The sequence below is a fragment of the Ovis canadensis genome, chromosome 21 (genome assembly GCF_042477335.2).
Source record: "Ovis canadensis isolate MfBH-ARS-UI-01 breed Bighorn chromosome 21, ARS-UI_OviCan_v2, whole genome shotgun sequence".
Classification (NCBI taxonomy): domain Eukaryota; kingdom Metazoa; phylum Chordata; class Mammalia; order Artiodactyla; family Bovidae; genus Ovis; species Ovis canadensis.
Window position 1 is genome coordinate 34,013,637 of NC_091265.1, and position 20,880 is coordinate 34,034,516.

General features: G+C 38.2%; 1 protein-coding gene across 1 annotated transcript in view; it reads left to right on the forward strand.

Moving 5' to 3' along the window:
* Positions 1-20,880, forward strand: part of RSF1 (remodeling and spacing factor 1) — a 154,834-nt gene that overhangs the window by 41,804 nt on the left and 92,150 nt on the right. The window contains exon 2 of the mRNA XM_069564910.1: positions 12,127-12,218. Coding sequence (XP_069421011.1) covers positions 12,127-12,218 — 92 coding nt within the window. The remainder of the gene's footprint in view (positions 1-12,126; positions 12,219-20,880) is intronic.

Below are 20,880 nucleotides of genomic sequence, written 5' to 3' on the forward strand. Positions count from 1 at the left end.
GAAGATTATGAGAAATAAGACATGGTGGTACATATAAACTTATTTGACTTTATTGTTAAATGTCTGTAGGTATATGTTGCCTTTCTAAATTGTGACCAATCAAACAAAAGGTTGTGGTTTCTGCTTTTAAAAATGAACAGATCAATAGGAATTACATAAAAGACAGATAAATAATAGTCACTTTCTCAGATTAAGATTGGTGAGGGTGCTTGTTAGAAATTTTGAAATTTTCTAGATTTTTCAGTTTTCCTCGATGGTACTTGTCTGCATCTTTTCTACTACCACCTTAGCCCATGCCATCATTGTCTTTTTTGTTTGTTTATCTGTTCCAGTTGCTGCACACAGAATCTTTGCTCTTACTTGTGGCATGTGGTATTTAGTTCCCTGACCAGGGATCAAACCCAGGTCCCCTGCATTGGGAGCATGGAGTCTTACCTATCTCTTGCCTGGAGTATGGCACTAGCTTCCTAATTAGTAGTATCCCTCTTCTCACCCCCCAGCTCTGTTTCTTTCCTCAGAACAATCAAAGTAATCTCCATAGCCCCTGTATCTTTTTAAATATAAAATATAAAACTTACACAAAATTAAAAGGTTGTATAATGCAGTTTCACATGCTCATCACCAAGGCTCAGTGAAATTTTGTGATTTTGTGTCATCTGTAACTCTGTCCTCTGTTGTCTAGGTTATTATGAAGCAGATCCTAGACACAGAAAAATCTTCTAAAAGCTTACATCAGAGGTGTTGCCTCGTGGTTCGGTGCCTAAGACTCCCAATGCTGGGGGCCCAGGATCAATCCTTGGTTAGGGAGCTAGATCCCACTTGCTGCAACTAAGACCCGGTGGAGCCAAATAAATATTTAAAAAGCCAGAAAACTTAGAAGAGGAAGCTTTTCTAAATCTCTCCCTTGATGTCTCATTACACTCAAAATCAAAACTCTACATGGCTCCCAAGGCTTTTTGAGATAATGACCTTTGCTTACTTCTTTAGTGACATCGTTCACCGTTTTCTCTTTCCTACCACACTGCATGGGTTTTGGTTGCCACAGAACGTCTCTACAGGCATTTCCATGTGCCTGGCACATTCTTCCCTTCCTTGGCTTAATTGGCTGCTGCTTTATGGTATTTTCTTAATTACACAGCTTTTCACAGATGGTTTTATCCTATGTAAAAATGTTTTCCTAAAATGCTGGCAGTTAGTGCATTTAGGTGAAGGATGTATTAGTCTTTCAAATTTTTACTAGATTTAAAATTATTGCAAGAAAAAATATTGAAGGAAAATCCCTCCTCCTTCTTGACTTTGATATCAGTTTCTCTTAAAATTTGTTTTGAGTCTTTCTCGCCTTTCTTCCCTACCTATCCTTTCCTTCCTCCCGTGATTATTTAATTGATTAGAGAGAAAAGGGAAATAGTATTATTTGATGAGAGAGTTGGAGGCATATGTTATTGGAAGCCATTACCTTAAGTACCTTAGACTCCCTCGGCAAGGATGCTGTTTGTTAAGTGTATATAAGGAAAGAGTAACCCTTTAAAGATGGCCTGATGTGAGGGTGGCTCGCTTCATCTTACCTGGAGGCCTTTCCTCTCCATGAACATCTACCTTCTTTAGGAAGAAATGCTGGATGCTGGTTATCAGACCTCCAGCCATGCTGATGTTTGCAGTAGTAGGTACACTGACTGCTTTTTCATCACTGACTTGATGGACATGAGTTTGAGTAAGCTCCAGGAGTTGGTGATGGTCAGGGAAGCCTGGCATGGTGCAGTCCATGGGGTTGCAAAGAGTTGGACATGACTGAGCGACTGAACTGACTGACTGACTACTTTGTAGCAGAGATATTTTCACAGTTTTGATTCTGGAATAATCTGAGCCATGTTTGGTGGTGTGTATCTACCTATATTGAATCAGTGGTATGATTTTCAATGAAACCTAAAACGTAAATGGAGCATTAGATACCCTTGGTTTGTCTGCCTATGTAACAACTATTCTTGGATTTTTTTTCCCATTATGGTAATCACTTAGTGACTTATATTATCTGGCATCTTGCATCTCTAAACTGTAGCTTTTCAGATAGTGACTTGAGTTACAATTCAGAGTCTTGAGCCATTAGTTTTTTTTTTTTTTTTAATCTTTAGAAAACTTTTAGGGCAATTGATTAAATGAACTTTTGAAGATAGGTATATAAAAACATAATAGTTACTTCGAGGATCAAGTGGACTGTGGGACCAGTGTCATTATGTCTAAAACTGTGCTCCCCCACCAGAGTTTATAGAAACTGGCATTAAGTAAAAGCTTTTTGTAAGCTGATACTTAAATCCATGTATCTGAAATCAATGTCCTTTTATCAGTGGCCTACATAAAATCAACTGTTTTGTGACTCCAAGTGTGTCTCTGTTTATAAGCATAGAGGATGTTTAAGTAAAAGACGTCATTGAGAAATGAGAAGAATTGTGTCATTTAGTTATTAAGAGCAGCTGTAAATTTCTACCATTAAAAAAGCAGAATTGTAAATAATAAAACTAGAAATACAGAAGCAGCAGCATTCATAAGGCTTGGTGCTGGAAGGGTGCTTGGAAAAATGTCAGCTATAGAATGTCTTTGGGGAGTGGATCAGTAATATGTTCTGGGATTCTGCCACTTACTGCTGCTTCCATACCTGCATCATTTGGCAGACCCTCCATGAATTCACACATTGCCTGACCTTTTCTTTTGCTTCAGAATCTTTCACCTTCCTGAGGCCTTGTGAAAGAAACGGGTCCATTAAAGGTTATATATCAGCTCTATCATGTGAAAAGGCGGAGAATTAGTTCAATTGGGACAAAATTTGTAGTTTACAGAATGACTTGAATCTGGTTAATAGATAATTCTTAGAAGTTAATAATTCCTAATGTTCCCAAAATTAAGTTATTAAGAAATGTTCTAGGCTTTAAATAAGTGAATTTACAGATTATCAGAGTGTGTGTTAAGAGAATGATTGTATGTTTAAAAAAATATGATTGATAACTTACGGCTGTAACAAACTCTAGTCACTTGCCTCATGTGGCTATTTAAATTAATTTTAAAAATCACTAAAATTAAGTTAAGTTCCTTTTATTAGCCACATATCAAGTACTAAATAGGCACATGCAGCTAATGACTACTGTTTTGGAAAGTACAGATATTGACAGCATTGTTTAAGAGAATGTGAAGTATGGGAATTGTAATATTTTCAATTTAACTATTATACTGGTTAATTTTTCTGTTGAAATTCTTGTCTGTTTCTTATCAATAGACAAAATATTAAGAGCTACAGGTGTCCATTAGGTGATTCAGTTCAGTTCAGTCGCTCAGTCGTGTCCGACTCTTTGCGACCCCATGAATTGTGGCACGCCAGGCCTCCCTGTCCATCACCATCTCCCGGAGTTCACTCAGACTCACGTCCATCGGGTCAGTGATGCCATCCAGTCATCTCATCCTCGGTCATCCCCTTCTCCTGCCCCCAATCCCTCCCAGCATCAGAGTCTTTTCCAATGAGTCAGGTCTTTGCATGAGGTGGCCAAAGTACTGGAGTTTCAGCTTTAGCATCATTCCTTCCAAAGAAATCCCAGGGTTGATCTCCTTCAGAATGGACTGGTTGGATCTCCTTGCAGTCCAAGGGACTCTCAAGAGTCTTCTCCAACACCACAGTTCAAAAGCATCAATTCTTCAGCGCTCAGCCTTCTTCACAGTCCAGCTCTCACATCCATACACGACCACAGGAAAAACCATAGCCTTGACTAGACGGACCTTAGTTGGCAAAGTAATGTCTCTGCTTTTTAATATACTGTCTAGGTTGGTCATTATCAGTTATGTTTGCAATAAAAAGTATAAGTAAATTGGATGTTAGATAGACTTATTGTGATGACCATTTTGCAGTAATTTTTAATATCAAGTCTTTATGTTATATACCTGAAACTAAGTATAATGTTATATGTCAGCTGTATCACCACAAAAAACTAAGTAGATTGTTAGTAAATTATGGGGTTTTATAATTATAAATTTTATATATTATAAATTACAATTTATAAATTTTAATGTTAAATATGCTTGCTCTGTGTGATCCAGTGCAGTAGCACTAGTTGTATGTGACTCCTGAGCACTTGAAATGTGGCTGGTGTGAACTGAGATGTGCTGTAAGGATAAAATGATAATGTTTTGAATACTGAGTATCCCCCAAAAGTGTACAGTGAACGAAGACAGTCAAAAGTTACAAACTTAACAGTTACAAAGTAAGTGTGTTATGGGAAGGTAATATACAGCATAGTGACTGCAGTTAATAATGCTGTACTGCATATTTGAAAGTTGCTAAGCAAGTAGAAACCACAGTCACAGAAAACCAACCAATCTGATCACGGGGACCACAGACTTGTCTAACTTAATGAAACTGTGAGCTTTGCTGTGTAGGGCCAAGATGGACAGATCGTGGTGGAGTGTTCTGACAAAAAGTGGTCTGCTGGAGACGAGAATGGCAAATCACTTCAGTATTCTTGCCTGGAGAACCCCATGAAAGTATGAAAAGGCCAAACGATAGGACACTGAAAGGAGAACTCCCCAGGTTGGAAGGTGCCCAACATGCTACTGGAGATCTGTGGAGAAACAACTGCAGAAAGAATGAAGAGACAGACCCAAAGGAAAAACAACACCCAGCTGTGGATGTGAGTGGTAACGGAAGTAAAGTCCAATGCTGTAAAGAGCAGTATTGCATTGGAACCTGGAATTAGGTCCATGAATCAAGGTAAACTGGAAGTGGTCAAACAGGAGATGGCAAGAGTGAACATCGACATTTTAGGAATCAATGAACTAAAATGGACCAGAATGGTAGCATTTAATTCAGATGACCGTTTTCTACTACTATGGGCAAGATTCCTTTAGAAGAAATGGAGTAGCCATCATAGTCAACAAAAGAGTCTGAAATGCAGTACTTGGGTGCAATCTCAAAACAACAGAATGATCTCTATTCGTTTCCAAGCAAACCATTCAATATCACAGTAATCCAGGTTATGCCCAACCAATAATGCTGAAGAAGCTGAAGTTGAACGGTTCTATGAAGACCTACAAGACCTTCTAGAAATAACACCCCCAAAAGATATCCTTTTCATTATAGGGAGCTGAAATGCAAAAGTACGAAGTCAAGAAATACCTGGAGTAACAGGCAAATTTGGCCTTGGAGCATAGAATGAAGCAGGTCAAAGGTTAACAGAGTTTTGCCAAGAGAACACATTGGTTACAGCAAACATTCTCTTCCAACAACACAAGAGAAGACTCTACACATGGATATCATCAGATGGTCAATACCAAAATCAGACTGATTATATTCTTTGCAGCCAAAGATGGAGAAACTCTATGCAGTCAGCAAAAACAAAACCAGGAGCTGACTGTGGCTCAGATCATGAGCTCCTTATTGCCAAGTGAAAGTGAAGTTGCTCAGTCGTGTCCAACTCTTTGCGACCCCATGGAGCCTACCAGGCTCCTGTGTCCATGGGATTTTCCAGGCAGTAGTACTAGAGTGGATTGCCATTTCCTTCTCCAGGGGATCTTCCCGACCCAGGTATTGAACCCAGGTCTCCCCGCATTGTAGACAGATGCTTTACCATCTGAGCCACCAGGAAAGTTCTTATTGTCAAATTCAGACTTAAATTGAAGAAAGTAAGGAAAGCCATTCAGGTGTGACCTAAATCTAATTCCTTACAATTATACAGTGGAAGTGACAAATAGATTAAGGGATTAGATCTGATAGACAGAGTGCCTGAAGAACTATGGGTGGAGGTTCGTGACATTGTACAGAAGACAGGGATCAAGACCATCCCCAAGAAAAAGAAATGCCAGAAGGCAAAATGGTTGTCTGAGGAGGCCTTACAAATAGCTATGAAAAGAAGAGAAGTGAAAGGCAAAGGAAAAGAGGAATGATATACCCATTTGAATGCAGAATTCCAAAGAATAGCAAGGAGAGATAATAAAGCCTTCTTCAGTGATCAGTGCAAAGAAATAGAGGAAAACAATAGAATGGGAAAGACTAGAGATCTCTTCAAGAAAATTAGAGACACCAAAATTATGCCTATCTTTGCATATTTTCATGCAAAGATGGGGACAATAAAGGACAGAAATGGTATGGACCTAACAGAAGCAGAAGATATTTAGAAGTGGCAAGAATAAAAACCATAATGAGGTACCACTTCACACCAGTCAGAATGTCTGCGATCCAAAAATCTGCAAGCAACAAATGCTGGAGAGGGTGTGGAGAAAAGGGAACCCTCCTACACTGTTGGTGGGAATGCAAACTAGTACAACCACTATGGAAAACAGTGTGGAGATTCCTTAAAAAATTGCAAATAGAACTGCCATATGACCCAGCAATCCCACTGCTGGGCATACACACCGAGGAAACCAGAATTGAAAGAGACACATGTACCCCAATGTTCATCGCAGCGCTGTTTATAATAGCCAGGACATGGAAACAACCTAGATGTCCATCAGCAGATGAATGGATAAGAAAGCTGTGGTACACATACACAATGGAGTATTACTCAGCTGTTAAAAAGAATACATTTGAATCAGTTCTGATGAGATGGATGAAACTGGAGCCGATTATACAGAGTGAAGTAAGCCAGAAAGAAAAACACCAATACAGTATACTAACGCATATATATGGAATTTAGAAAGATGGCAATGATGACCCTGTATGCAAGACAGCAAAAAAGACACAAATGTGTATAGCGGACTTTTGGACTAAGAGGGAGAGGGAGAGGGTGGGATGATTTGGGAGAATGGCATTGAAACATGTATACTATCATGTAAGAATCAAGTCACTAGTCTGTGTCCGATGCAGGATACAGCATGCTTGGGGCTGGTGCACAGGGATGACCCGGAGGGATGTTGTGGGGAGGGAGGTGGGAGGGGGGTTCATGTTTGGGAACGCATGTACACCCGTGGTGGATTCATGGCAATGTATGGCAAAACCAATACAGTATTATAAAGTAAAATAAAGGAAAAAAAAAAGAAGTGGCAAGAATACACAGGAGAACTGTACAAAAAAGATCTTCATGACCAAGATAACCAAGATGGTATGATCACTCACCTAGAGCCAGACATCCTGGAATTTGAAGTCAAGTGGGCCTTTAGGAAGCGTCACTACGAACAAAGCTAGTGGAGGTGATGGAATTCCAGTTGAGCTATTTCAAATCCTAAAAGATGGTGCTGTTAAAGTGCTGCCTTCAATATGCCAGCAAATTTGGAAAACTCAGCAGTGGCCACAGGACTGGAAAAGGTCAGTTTTATTCTAATCCCAAAGAAATGCAATGCCAAAGAATGCTCAGACTACCGCACAATTGCACTCATCTCACCTGCTAGCAAAGTGATGCTCAAAATTCTCCAAGCCAGGCTTCAGAAGTATGTGAACCATGAGCTTCCAGATGTCCAAGCTAGATTTAGAAAAGGCAGTGGAACCAGAGATCAAATTGCCAACATCTGTTGGATCATCAAAAAAGCATGAGAGTTTCAGAAAAATAATCTATTTCTTCTATATTGACTATGCCAAGATCATGGCATCTTGTCCCATCACTTCATGGCAAATAGATGGGGAAACAGTGGAAACAGTGACAGACTTTATTTTTGGGGGCTCCAGAATCACTGCACATGGTGACTGCAGCCATGAAATTAAAAGATGCTTGCTCCTTGGAAGAAAAGTTATGACCAACCTAGACAGCATATTAAAAAGCAGAGACAATACTTTGCCAACAAAGGTCTGTCTAGTCAAAGCTATGTTTTGCTGGTAGTCATGTATGGATGTGAGATTTGGACTATAAAGAAAGCTAAGCGCCGAAGAATTGATGCTTTTGAACTGTGGTGTTGGGAAGATTCTTGAGAATCCCTTGGACTGCAATGAGATCCAACCAATCCATCCTAAAGGAGATCAGTCCTGAATATTCATTGGAAGGATTGATGTTGAAGCTGAAACTCCAGTACTTTGGCCACCTGATGTGAAGAACTGACTCATTTGAAAAGACCCTGATGCTGGGAAAGATTGAAGGTAGGAGGAGAAAGGGACAGCACAGGATGACATGTTTGCATGGCATCACCGACTCAATGGACATGAGTCTGAGTAAGCTCCGGGAGTTGGTGATGGATAGGGAGGCCTGGCGTGCTGCAGTCCCTGTAGTCACATAGATTCGGACAGGACTGAGCGACTGAGCTGAACTGAACTGAAGCAAGTAGATCTTAAAAGTTCTCATAAGGGCTTCATGATGATCCTGTAGTTAAGAATCCTCCTGCCAATGCAGGAGACACAGGTTTGACCCCTGATCTGAGAAGTATCCATATGCCACGAGGCAGCTAAGCCCATGTACCACAACTCCTGAAGCCCTTAAGCTCTGGAGCCGGTGCTCTGTTACAAGAGAAGCCACTGCCGTGAGAATCCCATGCACTGCAACTAGAGAAAGTCCACATGCAGCGATGAAGAGCCAGCTCAGCCAATAAAGAAAGAAAGAATTTTTTAAAGTTCTCATAACAAAAAAAATTGTAACTGTGTATGGTGTTGAGTGTTAACTAGACTTACCGTGGTGATCATTTTGCAGTGTAACAAATATTAAATCATTATGTTGTACATCTGAAAGTAACATTATATCCTAAGTCAATTATACTCAATTAAAAAATAAGTAGGTAAAATGTCAAGTAAAAATGTAAAAATATGAAATTTTAAATGACAATAGTATGTTGAGATAACGAGTTATATAGTGTTAAATTTTATAATTTAACATAAAATATTAAAATTAATTTTGACCTATTTTAACTTTTATGAATAAACTACTGGAAGTTCTGAAATTTTGTGACTCATTTTGTATTTCTATTGGATAATGCTGTGAAAGAGCCAATGCTTTAATAAGGAAGGCAAGTAATATACAATCTACTTTATATGCCTATATCAAGGATGAATATATTTGCAATGTGAGATGAAATCATATTTATTTATATATTTATTTTTGTCCTTTTGGATTTTTAAAAATAAGATTTATTTTGACTTCTTTACAAATTAAAAAAATTATGGGTACCAATTGTATTAAAAATTTTTGTGATTTCATTTGTTTGTGATATGCAAGATACACATAGAACATGAGTGCAGAGCTTTTATTCAACTGATAAATGAGTGATGAAGATAATACGAATACCATAGGCTTTCCAAGGACAAAAATGTTGCTGGAATCATTGTAAAGGTATCGCAGAGACTTTGGAAACTTTTATTGACCAGACAGTAAAAGATAAATATGATGCAAGTGGGAGAAAACCGTAAACTGGAGCGCTTGAATAAAGTCAGGACGGGTTGTGTACTGAGTAAGCTTAGTGGTACTGAACAGGCCAGAATGATCTGAATCAAGGATTTCAGTGCAGAAGTAAGAGAGAAGGATTGGAGAATTAGGTTGAAACTGAATATTGGGACTCTGAAGCCTCGGTGAGAAATCTAAATGAGTTTATTAGGGGCTATCAGATATTTATGAACTGAGAAGTGGCATGAAAGCAGTACTTTCTCTTTTTTTCTGTAGATTGGTTTGGGTACAGGCGAGTATCCATACCTGTTTTTCTGAAGTGAGAAGGTGCAATATCCTGGAGAAATTGGGGGAAATAGGGAGCAGGTTTGAGATGTAGAAAGGTACCACTGTGTTTGGGTAAAAGGAAAACGGAGAAATTGAAACTGACCTTGGAGTCCCAAATATCATGACAGAAATGAAAATAAAGGTATTTTAGCTTCGTATGATGTTTTGTGTTTTTAAAACTTTAAGATGGCCAGTTCAACCCTTTATTACCGATGAGGAATTTGAGAGTCATTGTTTAAAGAACTTGGCCAGGATCATGGTCTCATCTTAAGTAGTGGAGCCAGGTCTTTTTCTTCCTGATCTATTGTCATTGGCATGTACTCAGTTGCCTAAGTCAGTGCTTCAGTTTTTCTGGACTCTTGCACTTTGTGCAGTCAATCCCTAACTTTTGTTATTTCTTTCCTAAATATATCTCAAATCTCCCCCACTTCTCTTGGCACCACTTCTGCCTTAGTTCAGGTTTCTTCCATCTTTCTGGATTGATATTTTCCTGAATTTATATGTAGTCTCTACCCTGCATACCACCTCCTAAAAGAAATAAGCAAATAAAAGCAATCTGTTTTCCTGCAGTTCAGTTTTTGAGAGCTTTCTAAATTATAGAGCATTCTGTTGTATCTTTTGAATAAAATGTAAACTTTATAGCCTGGCCTTATAAGGTTCTACATGATCATGCCCTTTACGTGGGTGCTTCCAGTTCCATGCTCACTTTGTTTTTCAGCCTTTTATGTCTTGTTACTTCTGTAAGCAATGTCCTTGCCCCCTTTTCTCCACTATACCCTCAATCCCATACATTCTGGTCTTAAACGTGTTGTCGCTCAGTCGTGTCTGACTCTTTGTGACCCCATGGACTGTAGCCGACCAGGCTCCTCCATCCATGGGGTTTTCCAGACAAGAGTACTGGAGTAGGGTGCCATTGCCTTCTCCAGGGGATCCTTGGCTTAGTTTAATTGTCAGTTTACTTGTCTCTAGCCATCCCTCCATGCTTCTTTCCCGTTTTTATACTTCAGAGTCATTTCAAGTTAGAAGTGACTTTAGTGGAGAATAAAGAGTCTGAAAGAATAACTGAAAAAAAAAATTAGTCACCTTCCAACCTGTACTTCAGAGCCCTTGTATACTGCAAGGTGTTACGTGTTTCACAGAAAAAGATTCCATGATCAAATATATTAGAGAATGCTTCAGACTATATCCAAGATAGGAATATAGGACCGTGTATGTAAGACTATAATCAGTAAAAGCTTCAGGAAGTTCTGTAGTAAAAATAAGTATATATTTTTTTGATACAGCATTTTCCTTATATATTTGATTATGGAAACTTTTTAGATAGAATAAATGTAATTTCTCCTAGGTTACTAGCAGTATTTGGGAAATGCTAAATGTATGTGTCTTTTATTTCCCTCAGGTCTAATTAATACATCTATACCACATAATCAGGATCATGCCCAGAGGATATTTGGAGGAACTCTGGTTGTTTACATAGTTGAAAGAGGAAACTTTAGGGAAGATACAGCTATCTTCAAATATTTGAAGGTTCCATTAAAAGAGGAGTTGAAAATATTTTCTTTGAAACTAGAGAATAAGAGCAAGAACCGGAGGGAGGAAGATGTAGGTAGGCAGAGGTTTTACTTTGTATAAGGTTAACTTTCTAATAATTAGAATTTTCTAAGGTTAAATAAATGTTCTGTCCCTAAAGCTTGTCAAGCAAAGATTTATAGGGATGCTCTAGAGGAGTTTAGCACATTAGGTAAGGAATAGATCAGAAGGGTAGTTTTCTGCAATAGTTTGAAAACTATTAGGCTCTATTTCTGAGATATCTATGAATCGGAATTTATATTCATTGATCCTTTTCTAATTCTGTGAATCCATGTCTTGGTTTGCAGTCTCAGTCAAGAAACCAAATATGAGAAACATATAGTAGAAATTTTAATTGTATGGTTAATTGCTTTTACTTGATTTTTTTTTAATAGACTTTATTTTTTAGAGCAGTTTTAGAGTCACACAAAGAAATTGAGCACAAAGTATAGAGAGTTCATATATACGCTCTTACCCTAGGAATATATTAATACAACCTCTCACTGTCCACATTCCACAGTATCTTGGTACATTTGGTAAAATGAATGAACCCTATGTTGATACATTATCACCCAAATGTCTACATTTAGAGTTCACCACCCCCCTTTTTTTTCCCTATTTTTTTTTGGCTGTGTGCAGCATGTGGGATCTTAGTTCCCTAACCAGGGATCAAGCTGCAGTGGAAGCATGGTGCCTTAGACCACCAGGGAATTCTAGGGTTCACTCCCAATTGTTGATGTTTTGAAAGAAAACGTGTATATCCTTGCCCATCTTTAACAAAGTGGTTTTTTAGTTGTTTCTTATCCTGGTTTAGTCTTTTCTGATTCAGAGGTCTAAAAGATAACTAGATCAACATCTATTTTGAAAAAGTAGTCATCTTTTGAGAAAGTTCTTTTTTTCAATAATCTCATTAAGAAATGTTTTATTTTGCTGATTAACGGTGTTTTTCCTTCCTTTTAAGTACCTAAAGAACTGGTGGAGCTCCATTTGAAGTTGATGAGGAAGATTGGCAAATCTGTTACAGCAGACAGATGGGAAAAATACTTGATCAAGGTAAATATTTATAAATCACCTTCTCTGAAATATTATTCTATCTAGCATAAATTGATGTTATATTTCATAATGTGCTCTTTTAAAATGTTCTTAAAGTTGCAAAGTATGAACCAGAAATCCATATGACTACTTTTGCAGCAACTATGCACTGGTCTAGAGTCCTGAAGATTTTAGAGGTGATACATATCTTTTGTGCCAAACACTGTGCTCAGGACTCTTCATGTTTTCTCTCAGTTGATCCTTAAAATCATCCTAATCAACTTAATTAAAGTATGGACAGGGCCCAATAAAGTTGTCATTTTTCTTTGAGATCACATAGTATATATAGACAGAGCCAAAATTTGTCTTTTACCTAAAAGTTAAAATGTCTTTTACTTAAAAGGTAATACTGACTCAAAAACTCTTGGGTCAATATGAAAGACTAAGTTATCATTAGACCAAACCTATTGTAAATGAGAACAGTCTGGGTAATCAGAAAACAGTTGCTTTGGGATAAACTCTATTAATGGCAAGGCCATTCAGGAAAAATTGTCTGGAATTGCATCCAAACTTTGAGATCCACACAATTTTTTTTGTGTTGGGGGAGATGGTATGGTATTTGAACTCTTAACATATTAGAATATTAAGATTATATTTTTAGGTGATTGAAAAATTGGAATTTTCTTGTCTAGACAAAAAAATTTGTTTTTGTATACGTCTTGTATACAAAACACGAAGCTTTGCATACATGTGTTGTCGTGTCTGCTTTTGCAGGGGGTAGTGTATGTATATGGTTGTAGAGTGCTGTGAAAAGAAGAACTGTCAAGAGACAAGAGTTGCTTTTTCTTATTATGAAAATCACACTTGCTATTCCTGGTATCTTTGCTGCATATTGTTTTATGTCACTTAATTTGGACATCACTTCAAATTAAGTGACATAAAACAATAATCATTTTAGTCACCTCAGTGACACTGTGGATTGGGAATCTGAGGTCACTTTCACTGTAATTTGTTGGCTGAAGCAGTCACAGTTCTCCCAGATTTAGGGAGAGGAAGACTAGACCCTCAACTCTCAGTGAGTGGTAGGAGTGTCTTAACTTTTGAAAAGCCCACTCTGAGATGAATCAATATCTTTTGTACAAGTTTGAAACCCTGAAAAGTTGGCTTAGCATTTCAAAAATTTGGTGCTGTGGGATTTTCTAAAAGCCTTGATTAACTAATATTTAATTATATCTCTGAACTATATTAAGCTGTGAATAATAAAGGAGCAGATTTTTAACTATTTAAAGTCTTAAAAAATGCCAGTGGTTGAAGGGAGGTACCAGTGATGTTGCTGTTTTACCTTTAGCAAAGTATTCATTAAGGATTAAGAATCTAGATCTGGATCTTAAAAAGAGGTGCTGGAATTTCAGTACAGTAATCTTTTAAAAAGTAATTTTATTTATTGTTTATGCTAGGTCTTTGTTGGGCTTTCCTTGTGGCTCAGCTGGTAAAGAATCTGCCTGCAGTGCAGGAGACCTGAGTTCTATCCCTGGGTTGGGAAGATCCCCTGGAGAAGGGAAAGGCTACCCACTCCAGTATTCTGGCCTGGAGAATTCCACCGACTGTGTAGTCCACGGGGTCGCAAAGAGTTGAGCACAACTGAGCACCTTTCACTTTCACTTCATTGGTCTTCGTTGCTGCTCAGGCTTTTCTCTAGTATAACAAGTGGGGCCTTCTCTCTCATTGCAGTGGCTTCTCTTGTTGCTGAGCACAGGTTCTGGGACCCACCGGCTTCAGCGGTTGGGGCACGTCTCAGTAGTTGCAGTTTCTGGGCTCTGGGGCACAGGCTCAGAGGTGTGGCTCATGAACTTAGTTGCTCCATGATATGTGGGATCTTCCTGGACCAGGGATTAAACCTGTGTCTCCTGCTTTGACAGGTGAATTCTTTACCACTGAGCCACCAAGGAAGCACAGGATAGTCATTTTTTTGTTTGTTTTTTATTTTTTTAAATTAATTTGTTTATTATAATTGGAGGCTAATTATAATATTGTGGTGGTTTTTGCCATACATTGACATGAATCAGCCATGGGTGTACATGGGTCCCCCCCCCCCCCATCCAGAACCCCCCTCCCACAACCCTCCCCATCCCATCCCTCTGGGTTGTTCCACTGCACTGGTTTTGAGTGCCCTGTTCCATGTATTGAACTTGGACTGGTCATCTATTTCACATGTGGTATTATATGTGTTTCAATGCTATTCTCTCAAATCATCCCACCCTCGCCTTCTCCCACAGAGTCCAAAAGTCTGTTCTTTATATCTCTGTCTCTTTTGCTGTCTTGCATATAGGGTCGTCGTTACCATCTTTCTAAATTCCATATATATGAGTTAATACACTGCATTGGTGTTTTTCTTTCTGACTTACTTTACTCTGTATAATAGGCTCCAGTTTCATCCAGCTCATTAGAACTGACTGAAATGTGTTCTTTTTAATAGCTGAGTAATATTCCATTGTGTATATGTGCCACAACTTTCTTATCCATTCGTCTGCTGATGGACATCCAGGTTGCTTCCATGTCCTGTAAACAGTGCTGCGATGAACATTGGGGTACACGTGTCTCTTTCACTTCTGGCTTTTTTAAGGAATCTCCACACTGTTCTCCATAGTGGCTGTACTAGTTTGCATTCCCACCAGCAGTGTAAGAGGGTTCCCTTTCAGGATAGTCATTTTTAATGTGACATTTTAAAGCAGTGTAGTTGTATCTAAATCTGTCTGTTAAAGTAGATTTGTTTGTTTTTTACACTTTCTAAGAACTGAAGTAGAAATATCTTGTATACTAATCTCAGCTCTGCTGTTAACAAACTTTGGGTCCATGGATGATCTGCTTTTGCCCCCGTTGTATCTTAGTTTCTTCATAAGATGTGAAAATTAGAATAGGATGATTTAAAAATCCTTAAATTCTAAGATTATAACCACAGATTCTGAGTGTTTTTTAATTGAAATATATTCACATAACATAAAATTTGCCCTTTGAAATTATACACTTCAGTGTTTTTTTAGTATATTCATAAGGTTGTGCAACCATCACCATTATCCAAAACAGAACCTCTTCATTGCCCCAAAAGAAACCCTCATACCCAGCTGCAGTTACTTCCTCCTTCCCTAGTCCTTAGCAACCACTGATCTCTTTTCTGACTCTATGGATTTGCATATTCTGAAAGTTTCATATAAATAGAATTAGAATTTGTAGCCTTTGTGTTTGGCTTCTTTCACTTAGCATAATGTTTTTAAGGCTTATCTATGTTGTAGCACGTATCAGAACTTTGTTCCTTTTTGAGCCTGATTAATAGTCTATTATGTGGATAATACTACGTTTTATCCATTTATCGGTCTATGGTATTTCACTTGTTCCTGTCTTTCAGCTATTATAAATAGTACTGCTGTGAACATTTGTGAACAAGTGTTTTGGTAGATGTGGTCAGTTTTTTGAGTATTTATCTAAGGGTAAAATTGGTATCTCATATGGTAATTCTTTAACTTTTTGAGAAACTACCAGACTTTCCAAAACAGCTCCAATGGTTTACATTTCCCCTAGAAACCTATAAGGGCTCCATCTTTTCCACATCCCTCCTTACCAATACTTGTTATTAAATGATTGATTTTATTTGTCCCAGTGGAGATGAAGTGTTACCTCACTGAGGTTTTGGTTTGCATTTCCCTTAAAGTCTAAATGATGTTGAGCCTTTTTCTCATATGCTTGTGTATCTTCTTTGGAAAAATGTCTGTTCATATCTTTGTCCATCTTTTAATTGACTGTCTTTGTTTTTGAGTTTTTTAAGTATATACTGCATACTAGACACTTAACAGATTTATGGTTTGCAAATATCTACTCCAATTATGTGTGTTATCTTTTCAGTTTCTATGTAATGTCTTTTGATGCATGGAAGTTTTAATTTAGATTAACTCCAATTTTTTTCTTTTGTGGCTAGTGCTTCAGTGTCATATATAAGAAGTCATTGCCCAACACTCGGTCGTGAAAATCTAATCCTATGTTTTGGGAGCTTTTATACTTTTAGCTCTTAAATTTAGATCTAACCCATTTAATTTTTGAATATACTCTTAGATAGGAGTTCAGCTATATTCTTTCGCACATAGATATCTGTTTGTTCTGTTATGATTTGTCAAAAACATTATTTTTTCCCTCACTGGATTGCCTTGACATCCTTGTAGAAAGTCAGTTGACTATAAGTGTGAGAATTTATTTCTGAAGTCTTCATTCTGTTGACTTTCATGTTGTTATTTATGCTAGTACTATATAGTCTTGGTTACTGTGGTAGCTCAGACAGTAAAGAATCCGCCTGCATTGTGGGAGACCTGGCTTTGATCCCTGGGTTGGGAAGATCCCCAGGAGGAGGGCATGGCAACCCACTCCAGTATTCTTGCCTCGAGAATCCCCATGGACAGAGGAGCCTGGCGGGCTACAGTCCATGGGGTCACAAAGAGCTGGACACGACTGAGGGACTAAGCACACAGCACACTCATGTTGTCTTGGATATGGTAGCTTTGTGGCAAGTATTTAAATTGTTTATCTTTTACAAAATTGTTTTGGCTATTCTACATCACTTTCATTTCCTTACGAGTTTGAGGATCAGCTTATCAACATCTGCGAAAATGCCGGTTAGAATTTGTATAGGGATTGTATATAATCTGTCGGTGAATTTGGGGAATATTGGCTTCTAAATAATAGTAAGTTCTCTGATCCATGCAAATGAGATGTCTTTCAAAATATGTAAGTCTTTAATTCCTTTGAACAATATTTTGTGGGCACTTCCTTGGCCACTCTGCACTTCCAGTGCAGGGGCACAGGTCCAGTCCATTGTTAGGGAACTAGGACCCCATGTGCTATGTGGCGTGGTCAAAAAATAAATAAAATTTGTTTTGCAGTTTTCGAATTCTGGTCTTAGACTTTATTCTTTATCATTTTGCCATTTTTGATGGTATTGTAAATGGAATTTTCTTAATTTCACTTTCATATCATTCATTTTTAGTGTTGTGGAAATACAACTAATGATTGCATATTGATCTTGTATGTTGCAACTTTGCCAAAGTCATTTATTAGCTCAAATAGCTTTTTCTGTAGTGAATTCTTAAGATTTTCTATATACATGATTATGTCATCTGCAGACATTTACGTCCTCTCCAGTCTGGATGCCCTTTATTTATTTTTCTTGTGTAATTGCTTTCCTGGAACTTCTAATACACTGTTGGATGGAAATGGTGAGAGCAGACATCTTTGTCATGTTCCTGATCCTAGAGAGAAAGTTTTTGGTCTTTCAGCTTTTATTATGTATGTATGTTATTTGAAGGATTTTCATTGATGTCCTTTGTCAGATTGAGGAAATCCTCTTTTTCCCCCTGGTTTGTTGAGTATTTCTGTCATGAAAGCTGTTGGATTTTGTCAAGTGTTTTTTTCTGCATCTTTTGAGATAACCATGTAAATTTTGTCCTTTATTGATCTGTAGTGTGTTACATTGATTAGTTTTCATATGTTGAAACCTTGCAATCCTGCAGTCAATCCCACTTGGTCATGGTCCACAATCTGTTTTATATGTTGTAGCTTTGGTTTGTTCATTTATTTTTGAAGATTTTTGTGCCTGTGTTCATAAGGGATATCAATTTTCTTTTTCTTGAGGTATCTTTGTCTGGTTTTAAAATCTGGGCAATGCTGGTCTAATGTTGAATTGAGAAATGTTTCCTCTGCTTTCATTTTTTTTTATGGCTGTCTGTGAGGTATTAGAATTTAGCAATGAAGCCATGTGGGCTTGGGCTTTTCTTTGTTGAAAATTTTTTTGTTCGTTTGTTAAACCAGTCTCTTTAATTGTTACTGGTTTATTCAGATTTGTATTTCTTCTTGTGTCAAGTTCAGTATTTGTGCCTTTCCAGGAAATTGTCTATATTATTAGATTAACTGTTTTGAAGTGAAGTTGCTCAGTCATGTCCAACTCTTTGTGATCCCAGGGACTGTAGCCTACCAGGCTCTTCTGTCCATGGAATTCTCCAGGCCAGAATACTGGAATGGGTAGCCATTCCCTTCTCCAGGGGATTATTTGTTTTATTGGCATACAGTTGTTCATAGAATTCACTTATAATTATTCTTACTTTTGCAAAGTCTGTAATAATGTTCCTCGTTTCTTTCCTCTTCTTACTGATGTGGTGTTCTCTTCTTTCCTGGTCAGTCTAGTTAGAGCTTTGTAAAATTTTATCTTTTTAAGAACCCACTTTTGGTTTAATTGAATTTCTCTGTTGTTTTTCTGTTTGATTATTTTCTTCCTTGCACTTGCTTTGTGCTTAGTTGTTCTTTTCTTAAAGTAAAAGTTTAGATTATCAGTTTGAGGTATTCCTTTTTTCCCAATATATTTATTTTCAGCTGTTCCATCTAATCCCTGCTTAGCTTCATCCTGTAAACTCGCACATTGTTTTTCACTTTCATTCATTTCTAAGTATTTTCTCTTTTCCTTTCTGATTTCTTTTTTGACCTATTGGTTATTTAGTAGTATGTTGTTTCCACGTTTCTGAATTTCCCCAGTGTTTTCCTGTTTTTGATTTCTAATTTCATTCCATTATGTAGGAGAACATACTTCATTCTTTAGTATTACAAATTTTAATTTTTCTACTTAGATATCTATCTATAGGGATTTGCTAACTTCATATATATATTTACTGTCCTTTTTTCCCCCTGATTTTTAAGACTTTTGCTTCCCTGTCCCTTTTCCATTTTTGACATGGTAATGTTGCTACTATTTTATTTAAATAACTATACATTCCATTAACTTTTTTAAAAATTAAAATATTTTTTATTTTGACTGTGCGGGGAGTTTGTTTCAGGACATGAGCTCTCTCTAGTTTTGGTACTTCTTGGAAAAGACCCTGATGTTGGGAAAGATTGAAGGTGGGAGGAGAAGGGGACGACAGAAGAGGAGATGGTTGGATGGCATCACCGACGCAATGGACATGAGTTTTAGTAAACCCTGGGAGTTGATGATGGACAGGGAAGCCTGGCGTGCTGCAGTCTTTGGGGTTGCAAAGAGTCGGACTCGACTGAGCGACTGAACTGAACTGAGTTTTGGTACATGGGGTTCTGATTGCAGTGGCTTCTCTTGTGGAGCACAAGCTCCAGGGTGCCTGGGCTTCAGTGGTTGTGGCCTCTCGGCTCTAGAGTACTGGCTCAATAGTTCTGTCACATGGGATTCTCCCAGACCAGGGATCAAACCCGTGTCTCCTGCACTGGCAGGCAGATTCTTTTACCACTGAACCACCAGGGAAGCCCCTAAATAGAGTTCTGATGTTAGAAAATCTGGGCTCCCTTCTTAGTTTCTCAGCACTATTGACGTCTGGAAATTTTTATCACTCGTCTGAATCTAAGCTGATTGATCTGTAAGTCTGGGGAAAATGCAGTCTTATTAAATGTTAACATTTATCGCTCAGAATTGTGAGAATTTAATGAAATAATGTATGAATGGACTCAAAACTAATGTCTGACATTGGCTTCAAGAAGAAGACTGTTGTTAAAGATGATATATGCTGAAGATACTATCAAAGCTTATATTCCTACCTTATTTTTAAGGTATGTAAGAGCTTAATATTAATGTAATTTAGTTAATAGAAGGTTGTTGTTCAGTTGCTAAGTTGTGTTTGACTTTTTGCTATCCCCTGAATTGCAACATGCCAGGCTTTCCCTGTCCTCCACTGTCTCCCAGAATTTGCTCAAACTCATGGAGAAGGCAATGGCACCCCACTCCAGTACTCTTGCCTCGAAAATCCCATGGACGGAGGAGCCTGGTGGGTTACAGTCCATGGTGTCGCTAAGAGTCGGACACGACTGAGCAACTTCACTTTCACTTTTCATTTTCATGCATTGGAGAAGCAAATGGCAACCCACTCCAGTGTTCTTGCCTGGAGAATCCCAGGGACGGGGGAGCCTGGTGGGCTGCCATCTATGGGGTTGCACAGAGTCAGACATGACTGAAGCGACTTAGCAGCAGCAGCATGTCTAATGAGTCGGTGATGCCATCCAACCATCTCATCCTCTATCGTCCGCTTCTCCTCTTCTCCTTCTACCACACCACAAAAACTCTTAACATGTTTACTGACATGGTAGGTTGTTTCTTAAATACTGAAGGCAAAAATAGATGGCTTTATATGAATCACAGAGACAAATGAAGATATGCTCAACATGAAAGTGTCTTTACTGTAATGACTATATGGAATCTAAGTTGTATTCTGCTGGTTGCTGTCTAGGCCAGTTTATTTAGTCTTCACATTTTTATGGCCTTAAATACAGTCCTTTATAAAAAAAGGAAGGAGAAAGTACCTTCTATATATGAAGTCTTAACGCAAACTCAGCAGGAGTAGGTTCATAGATGGATATCTCCATTTTACATAACTGCAATTGCCTTTTAAATAATCTCTATCCTTCATCAGAATTCATGAGAACTAGACCTTGTATGCTGTATTCACTTTCAGTTCAGTTCAGTTCAGTGGCTCAGTCGTGTCCGACTCTTTGTGACCCCATGAATCGCAGCACGCCAGGCCTCCCTGTCCATCACCAACTCCCGGAGTTCACTCAAACTCACGTCCATCGAGTTGGTGATGCCATCCAGCCATCTCATCCTCTGTTGTCCCCTTCTTCTCCTGCCCCCAAT